Source organism: Aquila chrysaetos, chromosome 9, assembly GCF_900496995.4.
Source record: "Aquila chrysaetos chrysaetos chromosome 9, bAquChr1.4, whole genome shotgun sequence".
NCBI lineage: Eukaryota > Metazoa > Chordata > Aves > Accipitriformes > Accipitridae > Aquila > Aquila chrysaetos.
In genome coordinates this window covers 19,834,153-19,859,340 of record NC_044012.1, presented here as the reverse complement: position 1 = coordinate 19,859,340, position 25,188 = coordinate 19,834,153, and the positions used below count along the sequence as shown (strand labels likewise).

Sequence of the window (25,188 nt, the reverse complement as noted above, 5' to 3'; positions counted from 1 at the left end):
ACTCACCCTGTCAAAGAGGAGAAACAGCTCTTTGAGGACATCTGAAATGGGAAGCTTCAAGTACTCCGCAAACTCCTCAATTCCAATTCTTCCCCCTTTGGAAGCACTTGCAATAGCAGCAAAGGTATCCAACTGCTCTCTGACATGATTCCATTTTAGGCTATGCAAACATGAGGGAGAGGAGATATTTCTATGCAGCAGATCTTGGACAGATGGGAATTTCAGTAGGAGTTATTACAGTGTTCAAAGATAAGAAATAGCCAAACAGAGCATGTGTGTACAGCATTAGAAATGCTGTTACTTCCAGCCTGATATTTTATATGAAATCAGCAATTAAGGATGGCTCCCCCTGGTTATTAATATTAAAAGCAGGCAGTTCTATGCTTGGATATATCAGACTTCCTTAGAGTAACTTCCCAAACCTAGAATCATCTGTCCAGTTACTAGGCTAGTCTAGCAGAGAGCTTTTCATTACCATAAATTCAGGTGCAGCATTATTTTGCTGCATCATGCTCTAGGGTGAATATTTCCTTAACAGAAGGGAATAGGTCTCAGCTCGATTAGCTAACTCTCTACCCAAATGCTAGTATCACTACAGCCTGAGAAGTATCTGATCTCTCTGCAGAAATACACCACTGCACCACAGTAAGAATAATGAGGATTACCATGTAATGATTGAAGATTGTTCCAGACAGAGTTCTATAAATGGATATACAGCACATACGTACTAAGTCAAGATTTACTGTGCACATACTTCAGATTTGACGACAGCCATGCCAAGTTATTTGATGGAGTTACTGTATGATTAAGTGGTTCAGTCGTCAAATTCTACTGTATCCAGACAGAAGAAGTTGACACCACTAGCAAAACATGGCTGCACAGTACAACTACGAACAGTAAGCCACTGGCTGAAGTCTCAGGCTAGAAAGAAGGTTTATTACTTCCTACCACACACTGCCTGTGCATCTCCACAAAAGCAATTTAAATTGGGCACCAAGACTACCATCAAGTGCCTAAAATAGGTACTGCTCTACCTTCCTCACCTTTTGGTGAGATAAATCCATAGAAGATTAGAAAAATGCATTTTCCCTCTTGTAACACTGCCCACAAAAATTACTCAGGGTTGGTTCTTACTGGGATTTTCCTCATCTCTGATTTCCATATAGTTTACGTATGTAAGTTGTATACATAAGTACACTGTATTACACATGGCCAAGTCAGTTATCAGGTAATTTATCCTTTTGTAGATGGCCATCAACACCTGCAGCACTGCAGTAATTATGTTACCAACAGCTAAACTTCCCTTACTTGAGTTTCTTGCTAATTTTGGTGAATTCCACCAGCCCAGCTTCCATGGGTAGAGTCAGCTGTCCTGCTGAAATCATCAGTCTGCAGTCTTCAAAAGTGTGGTCAGTGACTGGCACATTCAAAGCACTGAAACAAAATTAAGGAAAAAGAAAAATCAGTTTCTTATATTAAAATTACTTTTAGTTGACTGTTTCCTGTCTCTGTCTCAGTTTGGCTTTAATGCTAATGTACAAAACAAATGATAATTCATTCTTGCACTGCTCCAAGTAGGATAAAGCAATATGTGCCATTCTGTTAAACTGTGAAACCATACTGTGAAACTACATTATGGCAGCGTCACGATGTCTTAAGATTTACAGTCTTGTAAATGTAGCCTAGTAACACTGGAGAACAAACCACCCACTTATTCTTGCCAAGCAAATAAGGGAACAATTTATTCCAGCTTTCCATGAATTGAACATACTATGTTCCAATGTAAGACAACTTTCTTTATGCTCCATATAAAAACAATCAGGGTGGTTTAGTATAGGAATTTGACACCTCTTAGTGAAAATCTAGAACAATTCCTATATATAGCACCTGGGACTTGACTAAATTCTACTTTATGGCTAGGATATATATGGAATTGCTGGATATAAAAGTTCTCAAAGATTTTATTCATGACTGAGTACATACGTTGCCATAGTTTGTCGGACTCTGTTGGCAAAAAGAATGGGATCGTTCTTTTCTTCCTCAGTAGGGACATGAACAGGCAGAAACTGAAAGAGATAAGTTATCCAATCGATTCAATAGTCGCCACTTTATTAGCAACATGAACAATTTCTTGTTATTGTTTGGAACGGGGGAAAAACAGGAGAAAAAAAATAATTAGCCATGCAATGAAGGAATTGGACACTAGAGGTCTCAACTGCCTTAGAAACCACTCTGGCTCTTCTGCACTAGTCACACAAACGAGATTTAGTCCAAAACTACTTCTTAAAGGTTGGTGGAAGCTGCTTCAATATGAAAAATCAAACCCCCGAAGAAGGAAAGTATAATAAATGAATACTTAATTAGAAAATTAAATGCTACATTGGTAAGAATGTTAGTCTGAAATACTGTACATTCCTTTTCAAAGATCCTTTTTAAGTGATGATATATATTGGAATAGTGTATGTAAGATTTTTAATGTTTTTAAGTACACCCTGCAGTCCCACCTCATACCTGTTAGTTGTATCTGTCAGCATGTGACTGATAAGTTTCCTGTAAGTTTCTCCTCCATGATAAAAATGTTAAGGAATCTCAGTTCTGAATTGTTAAGTAGAGCACTAACTGGATACAAATACTGTAAAATTTTGGAACTCCAAGCAGAGAGTAAAAAACCCCAACAAATCAACTGCCTCTCCTCCCAAACCTAGAAAACACCCCAGATATCTAAATGGCAATACATTTACTGTTGAGGATTTATTCAGTGTTAATATGTAAGAAGTTGAAGTAGCATTACACTAAAAATGTACTATAGATGACTTATTATCTAACATGGCATGAATCAGCATCTGTTTGTTTGCAAAGTAGTGTGTGTGGAGGAGTATTTTGTTCTTTCTACTTCAGTCTACAGTGTTTGCTTGCAGCTCTGTTTACCATGCCTTTTCTCAGTTATGTTATCTGAGTTCTGCTACTCCCCACCCTGCAATCTTGCCCTTAAGTCCTAGAATACAGCAATTCTAGGGTAAGTATAAGGTGTTGCTCATGGTTCATTGAAAGACACAGTTGCTAATTATGTGTCAGTATGTTTCTTCAGTTACATTGCAGTTGCTGGTGATGCACTAATATAGTGGTAACTGTCCCATATAAATGCAGTCCATCCTGAACAGCCTTTTTATGTTTGTTTTTAAGGAATGCTGCCTCGATGATTTTTATGATTAAAACCAGTAAGTTTATGGAATCGGTTACCTGTCAAATAGCCGTAACAATTTTCTGTTTATAGCTAAAAGTTTCCTCCCCTGTAAGGACAGCAGGGATCTAGCTGTTTACATGAAAGTTTGAGATTTCATTCTTTCTATAAGCAGTTGCCAGCTCTGTTCAACATCTGAAATACATCCCTGCTTATTACAACTTCCCTTCAGAAGTCACCTAACTCTTAAATCGAGGAAGTGCAGGCACATCGTACAGACACAGAAAACTGTGTCATCACTGGGTGAGATGAAGTCACAACTCTGAGAAGTTTATCTATGCAAACATGGGTCATGGTCTTGAAAGCAGTCATTACATCGTTTGAGGCTAAGGTCTTGCTCAGACAGCAACCTAAATCTCTGGCAGATTAAACAACACCTCCGTCCCCTTCAAAAACCTACAATTATTCAGAAAACCAGTTTGCCAGAAACCACAGCTGGGGATGAAGAATTTGGTTTCTTGGTCTCCTGAGGTGGCACGCATGCTCTCAAAGACACCCAGCTGCTTATCTGATGAAGACTAGTAAGTATACCTTCCCTGTCAAATTGCAGTCCTTCTAAGAAAAATTCTTCACAGCTCTTCCAGTAGCAAAAATACTTCTCTGATCTGCTTTTGCCCTAGTCTCTCTTCATACAGAATTTGCCAAATGCTGTATCTTTTGCAGCCCTAAAACTCACTGCCAGGTTCACTGTTTAATCTTCAATATCTACAGTTTTTTAGAATATGACTAGACATGCATGCACATACTCCCTTGGACTACAGGAGGACATCACTGTTCATGTGCAGTTAGTAGAGGCAGTGCAAGACTCATGCGAGTGGAGAGGCTACTTGCTCACAGTATGGAACAGCAACAGCAATGTCCACTCTTAAAAGAAGTAGTCTGATTCCCTCCTTCCCCAGGCAAATCTGCCCCTTCTCTTTTTAAAATGGAAGATCTTTTGCATTGATGCTAAGAAATTAGTTCTGCTTTGAGGACACATGCTGCTGTGAAAGCTGCATATTTTTTCATGTTTCAGTTTCATCTTTTGGAACATGAAATTTATTTTCTAGCAGGCAAGTTTGAGTTCTGTTCTGAAGTAGGGGAAAATAAACATTCTACTGGAAGGGCTCCATTAGCTATTTCTTGCTCCCACATATATAAATTACATATGTATGTGCTTCCGTACAAAATTATGAGAATTTGCTCTTTAGTACACCTTCTATAAATGTGTCTACTGCATGTGCTATACAGTAACAAGGTGCTCCCTTAAAATTAATTTCATTGTTTCACAACAAAGACCATATTGGTAATTGTTAGTAGTAGCAACACTGCTTGTATTTACAAAGCTTTGCACAACTTCACTAAATTCTGTGTTTTGCAAATGAACAGCAAAACCTGTATGAATTTCTCCCATTCCTCAGGTCCCTAAACCATCTTAGTCCACACTAATCTTTTATTCTGTCATCTGCAAAAGGGGACCAGTAACTTCCTTCTGCAGAATTGAAGCAAGGATTTGTTAGTATTTGCTAGCCATTTTGCAAATCATAGTAGTGTTTCCACAAATGTGTTAATGAAGTGTCAGTATGTTCGGGACCGTCGGTGCTTTTAGAAAAAGTAAAAAATTTTAGTATCAATCCTTTGTGGTCTGGTAAGGAATGTGAAGTACAACACTTAAACTGGTCGCACCTCAGTTATCTGGCTTCTCACTACTCTGTTTTGAATGTTGACTCTTTGACAGGGAGCAGTTAAAGTACTGCTGTACTGGTATTATGAAGTGTGTATGTTGTTTCAGTTGCCATTCATCTGTCTCTGTGCTGTGCAGCTGATTTTAATGATCAAGGGAACCAGCTCATTATACAAGGCTCAGTACAAGTACTAGAGTCCTTAAGTAAGCTCTTAGTAGCAGAACCCTTTTAGAGTTCAGTCTGGGAAGATGGTGAAGAAGACAAGGATACTTTGAAGGGAGCAGGGAAATGAGAAGGTGGGAAAAAGAAGCTGTTACCTTTAACAGAACGTATTATAATTCTTAGTTTTAACATCTGTAAAATGCATGTGGTGATAATTAGCAATGATTTTACAATGCTTTAAAAATAAAGGCATTTCTGACAGCTTGCTTTTAGGAACTCATTAGATTAAGTGATACATAGATATGGACAACAGATCTAAATATATTACTCACCGTGATTCTGTTCTTGTTTCTGAGACATTTGTTTATTGTTCACTAACAGTGACTGATAATGTGAATAATTGACTGATAATGTGAATAATGCATTTATATTAAAGTATAAATTCCCTGGTTGCTGAATCTTAGTACAAAAATATTTCTCATTCTTACCTCAACTTCTACTCTTGTGAAGAGCTGACACACCGTCATTACGCACAGCTCTTTTCTGCAGGCAAAGAGGAAGAGGAATACATTTTACTTACTGAAAAACAAAGTATTTGCACATCAGTAGATGAAACTTTTTAAAGCATTGACAAAAACACAGCCAATACTGGGTGAGGTTTTTAAGTACCTTGCAGTGAAGTTCCCTGAAATGTTGCTTTCGACATTTTTTCTACAGGGCTTCTGCATATTGCTGCTTCTTGCTCACTGGGCAGGCAACTTGTTGTCTGTTGTCATGCATATTAATAATACTATACACTTCTTTGGCCAGCAAAATTTATATATGTTACTTTATCTTTAAAGAGGTGAATACATACTGGATTTTAAAGCTTTAAGAGCTTTGGTTCTGAGAATTAGCTTTATCTTTAATTCTGTCATCTGCAAAAGGGGACCAGTAACTTCCTTCTGCAGAACTGAAGCAAGGATTTGTTAGTATTTGCTAGCCATTTTGCAAATCATAGTAGTGTTTCCACAAATGTGTTAATGAAGTGTCAGTATGTTCGGGATCTTCAGTGCTTTTAGAAAAAGTAAAAAATTTTAGTATCAATGGGGAGGGGGAGGAAGAAACTGTGAAAGAGGGTAAGCACAATCACTTCCACTTCTGACTTGTTCTTTTCACTGTGATTTTTAAGCAGAAATGCATATTTGCTCTTTACTTTAAATCAGGTAAATTATAATAGAAAACCTTCAAGCAATCTTTCTTCTGTTCTTGTTTTGGACAAAATAAAAAAAAGAAAAGGAAAAGGCAGGCTTCTACTCTCTGCAGGAATCCACTCTTAACACTTGATTTTCTAACACATAACATTAGGTATTCCTCCCAGTAAGGCACAAAAGTAAGAAAGAAGTAGTAAGTGAAAGCAGAAACTGGGTCAGGATGTTTCTGAGGAGGAGACTGGTACTGTCCCATCCTGGCCACAATATCCAGGAAGTTTTACAAAGAGTGTGACAATTCTGCATTTTGTGATCTGCAGGTTTGCATGGGGGATGTTCTTCTTCTGGATCCAGTTATTTTCGTTAAGAATCTCTAGATTCTACCCCATCCATGTCTTCTCTTCTCATGATTTTGCCAAGCTGTTTCTTTCATCTTTACATAGGTTTCGATTTGAGCCTTCATCATCCAGCCACCAGGCTTAGAGCATTTCTCAATTTTTAGTGACTGGGCAGTCTCCTCCCTTCCACAGGAATACCTCTGATTTCATTTCTTTCTTCACCTATTCCTACACCACCTCTCATAACTGAAGACATAGCTCCCTTTCAATCTTCCAGCATAAATCCTTCATAGGAGAAACCTGCAGTATGCTACTGAATTTGCAATGTTTGTTACTCTCAGTATGCTGATAACTGTAACAGCAGTAATAATAATAGCAAAAAATGCTTGGGAAACCGAGATGGACATTTTCATCTAGGTCAGCTTTCATAATGTCCATTCTATAAGTATGCAGGTACTAGGATTAACTAATGATAGCTTTGAAGGCGCTTATGATCTGCTCCACCAGTTCAGACATGTTTCAGAATTAGTTGCCTTAAAAATTTTAGTCAGTAAATCAGTACTGCTGTACTTAGATACACTACATATTCCACATGAAAATGTGGTATATGGATTCTGCAAATCCACATTTTAATGAATGTTTATAAGGTGAAAAGTATTTTCCAGACATATTTTCAGTGCACCTGTAAAGGATTTCTAATACTTTAATAAAATATTTTAGCACATTAAAAAGGCCACCTGTGTTGAGAAATAAACACAGATGCATTGCCTAACTTGTTTATTGAAATATTTTTCATTATTTCAATGCCAGATACTATCTGTATCTATATCTATAGCCTCTTCACTGGGATCTCAAAATTGCTTTTGTTGAGTCAGGCAAAAATAAAAATGTAAAGAAGAATCCTCGATGTTTGAATGGGGAAAGATGGGGAAAATTAATACTTGTTTTGCCCATCTTCTTCAAATGAGATGGAGGAATGAATAAAGAGAGGGGATAAAAGAACATTTTTTCTTGTTTGTATACCATGTAGGAAACTGTAAACAACTATGGATTTTAATGACTATGATTGTTTCCCCAAGAAAAAGAATTTCAAATACTTCTTTTGCTCTAGTGTAATGTGCAAAACATAGGAGAAAATTAAACAAAATGGTGGCAGAGCTGGAAATAATGCTTCCCCATTTGCAAACCCTTTCTCTAGCCACTCAGATATGAAATCTACTGCATGACAGCATTATCCCCAAGTATTTCCCCCTCATAAAAACAGATCTAGAAGAACATGTGTCTTGGCTTAGCTGAATCTGTTTGGCAGACTGTTTAGCAATGGGGGAAAAAAATTCAATATGTAATTTTCAGTAGGATTAAGAAACTTACAATGAATAGCCCTGCCATGTCCAGGTCACAGTATCCTAAGGAGAAAAATAAAACACAGAAATGTATGACAAAACCAGATGAAAGTCAGAGAGCAGATAAGTTACAGTATAGAAGACGGTTTTATAGTCCTGTAGTGAAAATAAATAAAGGTGTCAGGGTGACTAGGATTCCTTGCCTTAAAAATATGGAAATAAGCATGGCAGACTTTTGATAATATCAACAATTGGGAACAAAATTTATATCGTTACTTAGATATTTTAAATCATTCATTCTGATCCAAACAACAGAGGTTGGGGAAAAAAAAAATCTAGTAAGACTTTTTCAGAGGACTTTACCAGTCCCTTTAGAAGGGCACCCTCATAAATATGTTTGATTTAGTTTTTAAGGACATTTCTGCACAGGTAATCTCTCATGCTTTTTCTTCGCTTTTTTGGATTTTTTTTTTCCTTATTTTATGTTTATTACTACTTATATATAATTTTTACAATGTATACTGCAGATCCTTAAATCCTTTCAGTGAAATGCAATACCAATCCTCTTTAGTGGTTCCCTTAATTTTTTAAATTGATCTGTAAAAAGATTTTACAAAGGAGTCTTTGTAAATAACAACAACAATAACAATCACTGGTTTTTAACCTTAAAAACCATTAGAAATGAAAAATTTGGTCTTTTCTGGATTTGTTGGATGACCACATAATTAAAAAGAAAGTTAACAAGTTGCTAGACTCATGTCCCAGCATTACACCTGTCAGTGAAGCAGAGCCATACATCTGTGCCCCTATACATGGCAAAAAGTGTAAACATTTACTCCGCATAACATGGAAAAGTTGCAGGAGAAGAACCATCTGCAAAGCTGCCCTCCTGAGGCCCCTGCAGGAGGGAGTGTTGGAGGTACTGCATGGCTCAGCTTTGCTTTTGTTCCAAAACTTTGTAAGCCCCTTTGCAGTAAGAGTATTTTGAGCTTAAACAAAAAATGGTGACTAGTAGAGAAGTTGTGTGCATTTTAGACTTCAAAGTACAGGCTCTGTGGTTTTGCAGGAAGTTTCTAACTTCCGCTGCAATACTTTCCTGTGCTCCCTCTTACTTTAACTATAGCTAAGAAGCCCAGCAGTAATTTTTTACAATCAGAATAGCAACTACACCATGGTGACACTGGGAAAGCCTGGCTGCTCCAATGCTAAAGCTCAGGACAATAGATTCTTCAGTGACAAGGCAAAATATTTATCGTAGGTACTGTTTAAGTCAGGATTTTGACTTCTGTATTACTAGTTAGTGATAGAAGAATGTTCTGCTTACCAGCTTGTTGGGGTATCGGAGCAACACAGGTTGTACAGGTACTCGTGGAACAAAGGCACCTGCAACCACAAATTAGAATTGATTGTTAAGACTAAGCTTAATACAGCAGTTGGGAGTTTTAAGTGATTCATGTAAGACATGGTATCTGGAAGGAGAAATTTTTAAAAATGTGAGAAGAAATGGGAAGTGTTCCTATTGCTGTAGGTTTTCTGTGTTGTTTGTTTGTTTGTTTGTTTTTAAATCAGCAGCAGAACTAGCAAGATGTCAGGACAGAAAAGGGTTAGTCTCCATTTCAAGGAGAAAGCTGCCTAACATTCCTAGACTGTTCAAACTCGTTTTCTGTGTATTGTCTCCCCATTGAGTGGCATTCATTTCAAAGGCTTAGATGCTCACAAGGCTGTTGAGCATTTCCCGAACCCTTTTCTGTTCTGATTATCTTCATAAGTGGTATGGATCTGAGCATGTAGTACTGTTTTTGTACCTTTGCTACCCAAGGCACTGTACAACAGTAAGAAAGGAGAGCAACGTGGCTTTAACTGAAGTGCAGCACAACAATCTAATGATCAGTGATGGTATCAAGTACCTTTCTGTGTTAAAAATAATCTCTCGGCCTGCCTTGCTAAGCACTACGCAAAGAGATTTTGTAACTTGGTTGCTAGGTCTTGCATGGCAAAATTTACAGGAATCTAAGATGGCATGACTGTGAGTTGTGCTAAAAGAACATCATAAGTAGCATGTATTTCGGTAGTTCATCTCATAATAATCACAGTCAAATTTCTGGATAAATAAATTAGATTAAAACTGTACCCAGAAAAAAACCCAACCAACTAACCATATACATCATAGGTATTTTGCATCCTACAAAATACCAAAAATCAGAAAAGTAAACTGACTAGTATAAAATACTGGGTTTAGCACCACTGAAACTGTAATGATATCAGACATTACTACAGTGCTGTTGTGGATGAGGTACCTGCAGAAGTATAGGCCTTACCAGAACTACCAAATTAATATTTCACACGTTATTTTCCAACAACGATGCGACAAAATCTCTCACCTTGTTTAAATGTGATCAGGCAAGATCGGTTTGTGCAGGTGCCTTCTGGGAAAATCAGTATCTTGGATTTAAAGAGAAAGAAATACATATATACACACATTTCATAAAAAGATTATACTTCAGCATCAGTTACATAAAGGCTGACTTTTTATGCAAGCTCTGTGACATATTACACTGCATCACAAGAATATCATTACTGTTTCAAAAGGAAATGAACAAATAAGTGAAGGATGCTCACAGTAGTATTAACCTGATCCATCTTGATTTGGAAACAAATGCTTTGTAAGAGAGAATTTCAGGGGAAAGGCCTTTATCAGTTCAGAAATACGGTACAAAAGGCTTTAAGTGTTTCACTTGAAATGTTTAGTCTTGGTAATGATAGGAAAATTGTTCCTCTGCCAGCAGCTCCTTGTTGAACTGCTGGGTGTATAACCATCAAGAGTCTGGGCTGACATGAAGTGCATAAGGTTCTTGAGCGTTTACAGGCACAGATGCTATCAACATGACTGAGACGAGAAGATCACAGCTTGAGGGGTACCAACAAAAGGCAGAGAGAGCATGTGCATCTGTGATGCAGAGCTCTGAAGGCATTACATATCACTACACAGCCTCTGAACCTGAATTACTCAGACACACCAAATACCCAGAAGGTTTCTGAATTAGTGTCTGAAAGATACTAGATTAGATGCACAGTGAGCTGCAATGTGACACACTGAATCCGGCCCCCTATGGAATATAAGGAAGATCTGTGTTTCTCATATCACTATAGGATCATAAGCAGCATTCCAAAAAAACCTCAGTAGAAGAACTGGTCTGGGTCAAAAGAGTGTTCAAGGTGTGCTCCCACTTCAGTCCAAATGAACAGGTCAAGGCTAGATGAAAGAGGGCATCATTAGGTCACACCCAAGGGACACAGGCTGTACTAAGGTGTGATAGAGACAGCTGCACATACCGATTTACAGTCAGTCCTTCACTATGCATTCTATAATCAGAAATTGTTCACTGGTGCTATGGACACAAAAATGGATATGTTTCTGCTTAGCGTATGTCATAAGCCACAGAAAACGTATTAGTGACTGACCGAAAAGTAAGTAATCATTCCCTCCTTCCCCTTCGTTTTGATACAGGGTTGGGAGAAGCACTTATCAGAACCTCATGCTATTAATAAGCACAAGCGTTGCCCTGCCTGTTGTGTTTTGGTTTTAGGAGGAAGGAACGGGGAATCCAGCTACTCTTTCTTTTCTATTGTGCTAAGAGAATGCAGCCCAGGCACTCTGAAGAGGATATGACAGACATCATCTTGTGGTCAAGTTTCTCAAAAAAAAACAGAGTAGGAGGAAGGTGTGGCCAGGGCACAGGACTAGGAATCACCCAGTGACACCCCCAGTTATACTGCTGACTTAGTCTTGGAGATTCCCAGATTACTTGACTCATAGACTATTTATGCCATGATACATACCTAGTTTTTATCCCAAGTGCAGTATTGCTGTAGAGCCAATTCCCCTTTCCTCCCCATGCTATTTTCAGCAGAGATTAGGTCTACCAGGGCTTTGCTGGAATCACTTCATCCATAACAGTTTAGCAAATTGCAAGCATCAGAGTAGTTTGTAAGCACAGTATTAAAAAAAAAAAAAAAAAAGCCTTCCTAGCTTTGCATATTTAAAATCCTCCATATAACTGACAAACTGAAAAAAATAATGGAGGCTTTAAAAGTATTTATGGCAGCTTAGAAAAATGCATTTATGAGTCGCATTAAAGTAGCCTAAACATTAACTAAAAAGCTTTTTTTAAGGTGCTTGCTAAGTAAAAATGATGCATGAAGTGTCTAAATAATGCCATTTCAAAAAAAGTGGCAAGTGTTGGTCTTCCCTACGCGAATGTTCTCTCTTTCTAGAGACTATTCAGCAAGTAGAGCAGTGTATTCAGGTCTAGCTGTCACAGATACCTGCTACTGAAGTCTATTATTTTCACTTGCCTCTTAATTTTCCTCAAGAGCCCTTCACTGGAACAAAAGTGAAGGAAAAGTTAACTTTTCTCAGTCATGTAGGAAGTATCCAACTATGACTAAAGAGACCTTGTGACTTTAGCTACTGAACCAGTCACTTCTTTGAGTTTTTATTTTAAGTAAATTAACCCCTAAGAAACCAAGTCAAGAACTAATTCAAATCACAAAGCATGAGTTTATACACAAATCTGCACAGGGTATCTCTGGAGAAAGGTCTTATATCACTGACTGTATTTGTCCAGCAGCATAGTAATGATACTGTATTCATAGTATCTGAAGGCAACATGAGACCAGAGTCAATGCAACAGAATAAAGCAGAGAGGCACTGCCAAATGAGATGTCAGTAGGTTCACAACCGCTCCAGGTCTTTCTTCTTGCAAAGGATGCAGATTTCCATCCCAGCCCTCTGCCTGCTGCAAAAGCATCAGAGTTGCTGCCTCAGCACTCTTCTTCCTCTTGAGCAACCCCTGCCCCATTAGCTCTTCAGGATGGAAAGCCATCCAAGGCCTAGAAGCGCAACAGCAACTTGCTGCTGAAGAATGACCATGGGAAAAACTGTGCAGAATCAGTAACTATTGCTTCCATGTTAAAATCTTTCCACAATTCAGACCAATCTAAAAGTCTTGGGTTTAGTGCATTATTAACCTAAAGAGTGAACTGAGCTTCATCTCAGCTTTTCTCCACATGTGAAATTGATATTTTAAGCTTAAGTACTGTTCATGCTGGAGCTTGGACAGCCTGGGTTACCCATCTCATCAACTGCTCATCCCCTAACTGTTATGAGCACAGCTTTGCAACATAGCTTCTCATGCAAGAGCTAGCTTGAGAGTACTCATTCACATATACCAATGCAAGTCATCTGCTACACTGAAGACAGTACGTTAAGACTTGAATAGGGAAAAGAGAAAGTCAAGAGCATCTGCATTTGGAACAGCAGTTGTTACTGGATGGATTTAACTGACCCATTTGTCACAAGAAAACTCTTTCTGGGAACCAGCCTCTCATCTTCCTTTCCTAAGCCAGTTATATACCCGAGAGCTGACTTCATCTTTGTACATCAATAGAATCCTACTCAGCTGGGCACTCGTGATATTATGATGCACAGTGAATATGGAATATGAATACTTGACAGAAGACTAGTAGCATATTTATTACCTGTGGCCACTGGCCTCTTGATAATGCCCGCTTTGTTATCTCGATGACCGTATTCTTCCGTGAATCAGGGTCTTGACGAGAAACTGATACAGGCTGAAGGGAACTTAAAATGGCTGTGAAGGAGATAAACATTTTTGTTTGTCTCATACTAGTGCTTAGAAAACACATGAGTTCAAGACTCTCTTGTAGCAAAAACTTGTTATGCTCATGCCTGGAGACAGACTCTGCACAAACAGCTTTCAGACTAAATAGATAAGAAGAGTGTTATTATTGCCTCATTCTGCAAAATGGGAAGTAAGACATAGAAGACATACCTACACTGCCAGCTGAGGAGCTTTACAGTAGGTATAAACATGCCAAATTCACCCAAACACATTCTACTAATATTGCTGTTATTTTTCACTGAGCATTTCCACACAATTCTAAGGAAGAGACCTGATCAGGTCTCTGCTCATGGGCCACACTCAGGCCTAACTCATGCAGACTGCAACCAACAAGTAGTTTGAGCCTACGCTGAAGAAGTAAGATGTCCCTTTTCAGTGACAAAGCACACACAGCTCCTGTGTAAGCTGCAGACACTCCCCCCCCTCCCCCATTTAATCAGGAGTCTAAATCAGAATGTGTGTACCTATTAAGGTGTGATGAGAAACTTAGGGAAGAATTATCTTCTATGTCCCACTCCTGTGCTTTTAAGAGAAGATCAATGTATTATCAGTTAGTTTATTTCTTACACAGACACTTTTCTATGTTGCCTACTGAGTTTAGTTTTGGGTTACTGTACAGCCAGCAGAAAGTCTACAGCTGATTCTAGTAATAATGCAAATGAGGATTCTTTTTGTGCCAAAAGGAGGAGGAAATAATAGAAGCATGAGTCATCTGATCTTTTCCACTCTTTGCATTTCCTTTTTGAGTAACTTCTCTTTTATTCTTTCCCAGTTTGACTCCCATTAAAAAAAATTATCCGTAATAGTGCCTGCAAGTTTAAACTTATAAATACGGTATTTTCCAGACTGCTGTAGTTTGGGTCTATTTTGAAATAACCTTCACTAATCCATGTTGTACATTTGTGGGCCTCACTGTTAAAAGACAGCAGTTGAACAGATTTCTCAAGCTATCTACTAGGAGAATTTTAAGAGAAAGCTTCTAGCCTGAGCAGTTAGAAGACATCCTTTCAGTATAAAGCAAATTTAAAGTGATATTATATTTCATATCTGAAAAGAAACAGCATAGTTTTAGACATTTTGACCAATTCAGAAAGATAACTCGTCACGGGGATTTCACTAGAAATAATTTGTCAATATCTTTGAAACCTAAGGGTTTAAGACGTCTGCCCTTAAATCACTTTCAGAGATAAGACTTTTGGCCTAATGTCAAATTGCTGACTTCTAACATTTTATTTTTTCATAAATACTTACTGCCAAGTACCGGAGTTGACAGGTTCTCTGCTCTAGACACTATTGATGGCATTCCAGTTAGGGCAGAAATAATGGCATCAAAAAAACTTGAATGAGGAGCTGCAACAAAGATTGGGGCTTCCAGTAGACTTGCTATTTTCCCTTTTACTTTAACTTGGAAACCCATTACGAAGAACAGCGTACGAGTTAGGCATGAGAGTGTTGTCCGGATCATCCTCCTTGTAAACAGAAACACAAAAATATCATCCATCTTACAGTTAGTATTTCTTTTGTACTTTAAAAGAAAAGCCCATAATAGGTTTCCTAGTTCTCAGCAGCACTGGGGCCAGGCACAAGGTAGCAATACTACTCACCGGGAGAGTGTAGGACTAAAGGAGTAGAAGCAGGGAAGGGAACATCACCTTTTCATGTTGAAACCAGATTATAATTTTAAAGATAAGGCAATGTACAGCACCTTGCTAAACCTTCTCCCAGGTACACTATTTCTCTTGCCATATTTTACAGCATTGTAGCACAACACTATTGCGAGGGGAGGGTGGGTAATTAGCAGATTCAGTGTCCTTTTTGTAAGAACTTAGGTAACTCTGATACCGTTCTTTTACTATCAGTTTTAAACAAGTAATATTAAATGACCCTGTTCCCTTAATGGAACACGTTCCCTCAGCAGGGGACAAGTTCCCTTCACGGGACTCTTTGTAATCTCTCAGCCTTGTTAGAATTCACTTCCTGTGCCTCCTCCTCCTGTGTGCAGCTGCTGTGCATCGCAGCTAGAAGGGAACTTCATTACTCTGAGGTCAGAAACCCAGAGCAACTGAAACCCAGAACCCACAGAGGCAGCTGTACAATACTCCTTCAAGGGCAACATAGCTAAGAGAGGAGCTGTCAAAGCTAATTTTGTTATAAATTATAGCATAGCAGGAATGACAAGGGCTACACAGAAACTCAGCCTATGTAAATTACCAAATACTTTTCTTAATGAGTTTCTTTTCTCAAATATTCCTATCAGTATTATTACTAAAATAAGTCCTGGCTTACAAATAGTCTATAAAGATTTTTATACAGATTTGTTTTAGCCTCAAGACAATTGAAAATCTACCTATTTAAAAAGCTCCACTATTGTTGTAAAATACACTCATCAAAAAGTTGCTTCACCTAAATGGGTAAAACTAAGATTTGACTGAGTACTCCTCTTTAGTCAAAAGGAGAAAACAAGTGAGAGGAAAAAAAAATGCTTTAGACCCTGGCTTTGTGTTATTAGGAAAAAAAAAAAAGCACAGAGTTTTCACAAATATTGGTCACTTTACCTTCTCCATCCTTTCAGCGGCACAGATCCTTTTCCAGGGTGGCGGAAAGTTGCAATTGATGCAAACAGCCATGCTAGCAGTAAAATGAATGCAATGCATATGGCACGGAAGGGTAGCAAAATAATCCCCTGAAGAATAGTCTGGAAAAAAAGAGGGAAAAAATCTTAAGAAATGGTATCAACAGGAATGCCACTGATATCTGTGTAGTTACATTATATGGACTTTCAAATACTAACATTACTGCTATGTGATTTAGGCAGGAAAGCATTAATGATTCCAGTCTTCATATGGGAAGTCAGTCATTCACAGGATTTCATTTTCACTTTTGGGTTCCCATTTCAGGAAGAACTGGAACATCTGAGTATTTCAGTTTTTAGCTTGGATGTTGTTAGACAGAGAGGGTAAACAGAGTTTGCTGGCTTTAGTTTATACTTAGACTTGGTCTGCAGCATACAGCCAGCTCAGATGAGTCTGCCCAGCTGATACATATCTCTGCTACAGAGCCTTCTGTCACTAGCTGCCTGTCTAGAAGCCAAGTGGGATTGTTAAGATGACTAAAATGTACTCTTGCCCTTTCAAAATGACAAATCTTGTGTTGAGTCACATTATTGCTACAAGTGATCCTCACTACTACTGCCTGGAGTAGTGCACACGCAACACAACTTCATTTGCCCTAGCTGGAACTTAGGCGAAATGGAGTTTTCAGTAAAACTGAACCTGTGGTTTAAGGCAAAGTTTCAGACTTTACAGTGCTGTTGAAGCTGCTGTAGCAGCTCTTGGCTCATCACCTTTGGAAGTGGTTTGCTCACCGCCCGCTGCAAACATGCAGCAGAACCCTTCTGATTATGGAGATTAACTTGTTGCCTCCTGTTTGAAGCGTCTTAGATATTAACCTCTGTGCTAGGACACCCTTGAATTTTTCATAATAAATTAAGAAAGCTTAGTTCCCTTTCCTCCCCGCAATCAGGAAACTGTTATTAGCTTGCTTTAACTTGAAGCAAAAGAAACTGCTGAGAGAGTTCTGCTATGGTCATAGACAGCCAAGCTAGGTAGCAAAACCAGTATAAAACAGATCCAAGCCTGTTCACTGTTTGTTCAGTTCTTCATGTATGTTTGTAAGGGGAATGGAGGGAAGGAGAAACACTAACATGCCCTCGTTGCAAATAATCCTCAAATATCATCCCCAGCCCCCCCTAAGGAATTTTTAGCTTGCATTTTTTCATGCACAGCTCCAGGGAACAGGTGTATTGGTGCAACCTTGTTAACAGGCAGCTGTGGTACAGGGCAGGGCAGAAAGAAATTCGTAATTGTTCTACCTCAGTAAATCAGGTTAGAAACTATATCCTGAAGGTTGGCCTTTATGGCGCAACACAGCACTATGCAGATTGAGCAAGCACAGGTCTGGGAGGCAGGTGAGCTGTGTTAGCATGCGGAATTCATAGCCTAGCATTCCTGGTAAGCTAGTAAACGGTTCAACTCCTTTTGGCAGCTAATCCAGCTCAGCTACCACTCACTGACGAGGATCAGCTCTGTGTGCATAGATATGCACAAAACAATACACACCCAAGCAGAATTGTAGTAGTGAATTTTTTTATTTTATTTGGGCTATGTTTCTAAAAGTCCCTCAAAACTTTAATGAGAGTGCATCATTGGTCACAGACTGACAGCTCCACCAGTTCAGAAGTACAGTAGAAGCTATTGAATGAGAGTTGTGCTAGTTGAACTTATGCTTGTGAGCTTACTATTTTTTATGCTTTACTATTTTTTAAGAACATCTACAACTGAACAACAGTGTTCCTCTCAAAAATCAGCCTTTCTAGTCAGCTCTTAGCAATGGCTACTTATGTACAGGAAAAGCAAGGCTTTTAATAATAAGTAAGTTTTACAAAATAGTTTGTAACTTACATACTTGAGCTATGATTATTAAGCAACCCAGTGGATTTCAATTTACCTCTTTTCTTTAAACAGAAACAAGTGTTTGTAGTACATTTGGAATATAAGCATCTTTGAGTATTATTTATCCAATTCTTTGATATAGTAGGTTGGTTCTAATTTTCCTTTCATCAACACGGTCCTTTCCCTCCCCACCAAATCCCTTCCATCTTCACATAAACTCCTCTTACTGTCCTCTTGTCAATATTCAGGAGAGGCCCTGGCCTCTGGCTCTAAACCCTGTGATGCTGATGATTAACAGGAATTTTGGGCCTTCAGGACTCAGTTCTGTGTTACAAAAGGCACAGTGACAACAGACCAAACTTGATAGTGGATAGTGTAAATTATGATAAGCATGAGAAGCAGGTACACAGTGTTGATGCTTATGTTCTGTAAGCACTGCCATATAACATATTTCCAGAAGAGATCTGAACATTCAGGTGTGATTATTTCCTGCTTTTATGTAACAGTTGTATACAACTAGCTATGGAATTTTACCCATAACTTCATGGACAACAGGAGAAGGACTGCTCTAGATCACAGAAATGGGTTCAGTAGCTGGGTATGAGAGATTTGGCCCTGGAGATCTATTGCTCCCACTCTCTGGTGCCAGTCATGGCCAATCTGAAAAAGTCAGGTAGCAAGTTAAACCAACCGAGACTCCTTGCTTGTCTCTCAAAATCAGACGTGTCTTTTTCTCCATATGCGTCCCCTTGTACTATGATTTATAGTCCCAGTTCAACATTTCAGCTGCATTCAGTTACCCAGAATGGGCAGCATAAGCATAAATCAGTGTGTTTTGACTTAAAATAACTTTTTGCTTTATGGAAAAAAAAAATGCACTGACCTACAATGAAAAATAAAGAATGCAATAGCAAAAGCAAAACAATCCCTTCCTCAAAACTTTAATAAATTCATTAATCTATTTTAGGCAGATGCACAGGTGGTACTGATTTGCTGATGCAGGCTATTGGCTTTCTAGGTCACTGTGTAATGAGGCAGAGTTGATTTCTGCTCCATCAGCTGCAGAGTAGGGTAAGAAAAGGACAGAAAAGAGAAAGGTCAAGGTAGGCTAGAAAAGAAAAAAGTATAGAAGAAAAACATACAGAAGAAAATAGAGGTTCAAAGTTTAGTAACTAATAAGTAGGACCATAGAATCATAGAATTGTTTAGGTTGGAAAAGACCTTTAAGATCATCAAGTCCAACTGTCAACCCAACACCATTATGCCCACTAAACCATGTCCTGAAGTGCCTCGTCTATGCGTTTTTTGAATACCTCCAGGGATGGTGACTCCACCACTTCCCTGGGCAGCCTGTTCCAATGCCTGACAACCCTTTCAGTAAAGAAATTTTTCCTAATACCTGATCTAAACCTCCCCTGGTGCAACTTGAGGCCATTTCCTCTTGTCCTATCACTAGTTACTTGATAGAAGAGACCAGTACTCACCTCACTACAACCTCCTTTCAGGTAGTTGTAGAGAGTGATAAGGTCTCCCCTCAGCCTCCTTTGCTCAGAGCCACTCCAGCTTCTGTATACAGTAAGCACGAAGATTATTCTGAGTCATCCAAAGAACCTTTTCCCACTTTTGGAATCACCTGTGTACTTTCTATTTAAGGTGTCTGCAACAACTGCATAGCCTGTCACTGCAGTCGTTGCAGACACCTGCAGTAGTCCTCGCAGTCCAGGTCACACTCCCACAGCTGACCAACTCTTGAGCAATACATGGGATTATACTGTCACTGATGTCAGGAACCAGGGAAGGGGAAAAGCAGGTCTATCAGAAAGCCACAGAATTCAGCTTGAAATTTTGTTCAACTTCAGCTGCTGACAAGTTATCTAGGAAGCAGCACAAGAGCAGGCTGGGGACCAGAATGAAGCCCAACTCCAGCTGAACTCCCCTGACATCTGAAACTGTGATCAGATGGACTGTCTCCCAAAGCAGTACACGCACAGCAAGACATGGTCGTCCATGAGTGTCCAGAGTATGTCACAGCTCTGCCAGGCAGTCTAGCCACTTGCTTCCAGGTACAGGGTTGAAAATAACGCTTATAGCATGCTGGTTGTGCCATTACATAGTTCACCATTACATAAATCCACTGAGCATCTCTTCTGAATAAAGTGGAATCTAGTAATGACTTAACTAGTATTTGTGCGTTGCAGTTGCAGTTCCGAAGTCAGGAAGGCAAGTGAGCAATCAGGATGAACAGAACTAAAACTAAAAAAAGAAAAATCCCACCACTGAATTGCAGGCAGCTTCAGTTAGAAGATGGAAACCAGAAGTATTTGAACAACTGTTTTAAAATCTTGTTTGGTACATGCAGATGTTTAGCACAGCACAACTGATCCTTGTTTTGCACATTGTAAAGACAGACAAAAATCTCATTGGCTGGCAAACTACTAGTGATACAAGGACTGGCAAAAAATTGTAAAATCTTCTCACTCTACTTTTCAGTCTGGCTACAGCCTATTTTTATATTTGAAGATGAATGAAATGCAAACAGCTAGCCTGTCTCACTTTCAGGCTCCATTGATTAGGGGACAGGAGCCTTTACATTCAAGGAGTTTACCAACATATGAAAATCCATCATTGGGCTCCCAGAGACGGTTTTGAAACTGTATCTGTTTTTATCAGTGTATGTTGAAGGAATAGTATAGAATAGGGGGAATATAACAAAACAGTCCTTTAACGTGCAAGAATGGAGATACACTCCATTTGATTTAAATGGAAACAGAAGGGGCACTTCCCTTTTTTGAAGTTTACAATAACACTCTCTGGTAAGGCTCTGATTCCCAGCTGGTCCGATACGCAGTGCTGGGCAAGACAGGAGCAGGTGTTTACAGGATAAAGCAGACAGTAGGAAGTATCCTAGTCTCTATGACTATAGGGGAAAGAGAACACAAGGGAGCAATACACAATACAAAAAGGTTGTCTCTCTTGTGTCTTTCTGCTTTAAAGTTCTGTGACTCCTGCAATTTTGCTTCAAAGCTCACTAGCACCGGGCCCTGACCCAGCCGGGTGCTCTTCCTTCCAGGTGCATTCTGGAGTTATGTATGGAGTGTATCTTGCCTTAAGACACACCATGTTTTTCATCCCTTCCTCCTGAAGGGAAAAAGTAGGATATATTTATGATTGCTAAAATGGTAATTGTAGCTTAAAATTGCAAGCTTTTGAAAGTAGTCTGTGCATCCTCTAGAAAGAACAGGCAGCACAGAAAGCTGTCCATTTCTGGAACCTCATTAAGAAACTAGTTTCTTTTCCTCGGGGTTCATGCCTACAGCTACTGATTCAGATGCATTTGAAATGTGTTTCAGGCTGCTAGTAAAACATAGGGATAAGAGGATTTGAAATTGTTTTCCAGGTTTCTCACATTTCCTCCACCCAGGTACCTTCAGGGCAAACATTGTTTATAACTTGAGGAAGAGCTATATGAAACATAAAATATTTAGTTGCACATCAGCTTCAGATATTTATAACAATCAGCAGACAATGCTGTAAGTTCACCTACACACAGATGTCCTCATTGTCCTCACTGAGATGTCAGTTCATATTTGGTTTATCAGCTCAATTTTTTTAGAGAATGTTTCTAAAAATCAAAGCCCAGAAATACTGTTTGCTTTCTCAGTTGTAAAAGTACCCTGTAAGTCTTGTGTATGCTTGTACACAACCTGTACTGGGACAGCATTCAGCTCAGAACCCTAATTCAGTTCACCCAGTGACACCAGTCAGTAACCCAGTGGAATTGAGGATACTTTTTTTGTTGTCCACACTGCAATATGGAAACAAGAGATTAACTTCCCTCCCCATAACCCAGGCTTAAAATCAGCCTAAAGTGAGTTAAGCGTCCGAAACAGAATTACTGTAAAAAGTTATTTTCTGTTTTAGCTTATCATACCAGAGAGAAATTATTATCTTCATTCTAGAGCTGAGGCATTTGACACAATGGCTAGATGGACAGTATTTCGTTCTTGTGATTCAAACGGGATGCAAACTGGAGTCAAACAGGACTCCTGTTTTCTCTAGGAGTCATGTGTTATCTGTAATGATTGTGCAAATCTTCTCAAAAGCGTGTTGCAAATCTTGTGTCAGAAGTTTAAGTTTGACGTCGATAAGCCTGTGTGTGTGTGTGTAGAGCAAGCATGCAGTTTGTGGAATCTGAGGAGCGACAGCTTGAAGAACTTCACTTCAAAAAATGGTGGCTTTTTAATGCTGAACACCTTTTGCATCTTTGCTTTGGCCATTTACATAACCTACTCATTTTCTGCTATCGCCAAGCTAGATCAGGAAGCAAACTATGCCGTACTTGGGAAGGATCTGTTCTTACTAGGTGCCGTTTCCTGGAAAGCATCGGAGCTGTAGATGTTGAGCGTCCGGTTTGCTACTCGCTGTCCCTTCACGGCTCGGCACCGGGGTGTAACCGCGGTGCTGCGGCGGGACCGGGCTGCAGGGTAGGCCCCAGCAGCGCCCGTGCTCCTGTCAGACAGGGCAGCGGTTTCGGCGGAACAGGCGGCAGTTTTAAACAGTATTCTTTCGCACAGTCGCATTCTCCCATCGGAAGGAGGTCCCTTTAGAAGGACCACTGACCTTCACACCGCATCGGTGACAACCCCTTGGTTCAGAGCGGCGAAAGTAACGCTGGTTCAGACCAGCTGGCAGAACACCGCGGCGCGGCGCAGCACAGCCAGCGTCCGCTGGGGCTGACAGCCTCCCCTCCGCACCCATGCGCATCCCGACACCGGGCGGCCCCGGCCCCGGCCCCGGCCCCGGCCCCGGCCCGCCGGGCAGGGCGCGCCCCGGCGCCCTCTCACGCCCGCCCCGCCAGCCTTACCCGCAGCTTGTCCCTGGCGCTCAGGCGCCCCGGGTGGACGAAGGGGTTGGGGACGGTGGGCGGGCAGAAGGACTGCTGCCTGGGCAGCGGCAGCACCCGCTGCGCCATGCTCCCGCCGCTCCCGCCGCCGCGCGCCGCCACCCCGGGCGATTGCGCATGAGCCGCCGGCCGGGCCGCGGCACCCCGGCCCGGCCCGGCCCGCCTCGGCCCGCCCTGCCCACCGCGGGGAGCCCCCCCCCTCGGGGCAGGTGAGGGCGGGCCAGCCTGCCCTTGGCCGCGCTGGGCTGCGGGCGGCGCCGTGCCGGCCCCGCCGCCGGTCTCCTGAGGAGACGGTGCTGAGGCGGGAGCTGCCAGGCGGAAACTCGAGGGAGGCGCTGGGGGTTCGTGCCCGCTGCGGAGGCCGGGCAGCCCCGGGAGCCCTGCCCGCCCTCCCCGCCCCCAGCGCAGCTGCTCCGCGCTGACCGCAGCCATCTACACCTCCTGTAAACCGGTCGCCGAGGCGATGTTTGCGGAGTGGTATGGCGGGTGCGTTGTTGATAAGCACTGGCAGTCCTCAGATCAACGTGGTCTGTTATCTGAGAGAGAAGAGAGGCAAAGGTGGTCATAGCACGCAACCGAAGTTGTTTCCAGGGGAAGGATGCGTTTCCACCGCTGCAGAAAGCTGATACGGAGATTCTGGTCTTGAGTAGGTGAGGTCTAGAGATCCGCTGCAGCTTTTCCTTAGGTGGGATCTCTTCCCGCACGCCTGCCCTGTAGGGACGGGCCACGGGCTGCTGCCCGAGGGTGGCCCCGGGCAAGGCCGGCCGGCCGCAGGCCGGGCGCGGGGCGGCAGTTCTGGCGGAGGAGTGCTGTAAAATACTCCATTCCTCGCTGCCTTCTGCCGGTCGTGCGCCTTCAAATGCAATGCCGATGCTTCTGGTTTCAACCCAAAAGGAAGTTTCAGCCTGACCATATTTAGGAAACATGCTTTTAGGTTCTTATGGTAATCCACTACAACGGTGGGGGTGAGCCACCAGTCTCTCTCTGCACAGAGAGCACTGGTCCAAGACCTCTGGCTCCTGGCCTCTTACATGACATTGGTTCAGATGCTTTGTTTTGTTACGGTGCTTTTCCCTTTCTCATATCCGTCCTTCACATGAAAATACTGGTACTTCCTAACACAACATTAGTCCGTGTGTTGCTGAACTGTTTGCGTTGCTGTAACAAAAATAATTATAAATGTCTCATAGTTCAGTTCCCAGTTTGACGTGACTGCTTCCACAAAGATACCATCAGAATTAATAAAACAATTATTATAAAATTATTATTTGTGTTTTGCAATTGCAGGTGCTTAAGGAGTAATCATAATGATACATTTGGGCTAACTGAAGCCTGCCTATAATGGAAGCTTGATGAGTGTAGGATTTCCCTTGGCAGGTTTCCAGGGTCTCCCTGTGATGCCAGTCCTTGCAATGAGCACTATGCTATGAAAAACCAGAGAGCTGTGTACGAACCTGATGAGCACAATTGTCATAGAAAGTAAGGCTGGGGGGAGCTCCAGAGGGGAAAGATCAATTCTACCTCCATCATTCTTGACAGATGATTGTACAAGCTCTTCTTAAAACCCCATGAATTCCCTAGCTGATCCATTCCAGCGATACCCTTCTCTGGTACTATCTTGAAACGATTTTTTCTGTATCTGAGCAGAGTCTTTCTTGTTGCAATTTATATCCATTCTCAGTAGACATGAGAACAGTTTGCTTTCCTCTGCAGCTACTTTTTGCACACTTGTGTACCATTATGATTCTCTCAAGGTTTCACTAGACTAAACAATCAAGTGTTTTCAGGTTTTCTCTCCTAGGTCATAGTTTCTAGCTATCTGAGCATTCCTAATGCTTTCCTCTGGCCTTTCTCCAGTGAGTCCACACCTTTCTTGAAGTACCCAAACTGGAAATACTACTCCCTAGGAGGACTGACCACTGCTACTGTATGGACAGGAAGGATTAATTTGTGTCTAACACATAATATTTATATATACCTATATAGTGTCTGCTTTTTTGTCACTAGCCTGACCCTGTGACTCACACTGTGACACATGATAACACTTAGATCCATTTCTGAACAATTACTTGTCATTTATGGTACAGAGTTCTTAAGAAACACTACATTTGTCCTTACCAAATGGTGATAATGATCTTACCTCTTGAACTGGGAAATACTAAAACACCTGGCTTTACAGACATGATGCTTT

General features: G+C 40.8%; 1 protein-coding gene across 2 annotated transcripts in view; it reads right to left on the bottom strand.

The window, feature by feature from the left end:
• Window positions 1-23,444, bottom strand: part of LPCAT2 (lysophosphatidylcholine acyltransferase 2) — a 34,325-nt gene extending 10,881 nt beyond the window's left edge. Inside the window, exons 1-11 of one of the 2 annotated variants that reach the window (XM_030026076.2) lie at window positions 22,959-23,444; window positions 16,199-16,338; window positions 14,895-15,112; window positions 13,480-13,592; window positions 10,320-10,380; window positions 9,263-9,321; window positions 7,967-8,001; window positions 5,556-5,610; window positions 1,984-2,066; window positions 1,309-1,434; window positions 7-160 (exon numbers count right to left, since the gene is read on the bottom strand). In XM_030026076.2, coding sequence (XP_029881936.2) covers window positions 7-160; window positions 1,309-1,434; window positions 1,984-2,066; window positions 5,556-5,610; window positions 7,967-8,001; window positions 9,263-9,321; window positions 10,320-10,380; window positions 13,480-13,592; window positions 14,895-15,112; window positions 16,199-16,338; window positions 22,959-23,429 — 1,515 coding nt within the window. In that variant the 5' untranslated portion in view covers window positions 23,430-23,444. Of the gene's footprint in view, window positions 1-6; window positions 161-1,308; window positions 1,435-1,983; window positions 2,067-5,555; window positions 5,611-7,966; window positions 8,002-9,262; window positions 9,322-10,319; window positions 10,381-13,479; window positions 13,593-14,894; window positions 15,113-16,198; window positions 16,339-16,434; window positions 16,576-22,958 lie in introns of those variants that run through there. The other variant, XM_041126127.1, reaches the window with a different exon arrangement.
• Window positions 23,445-25,188: the final 1,744 nt, after the last annotated feature.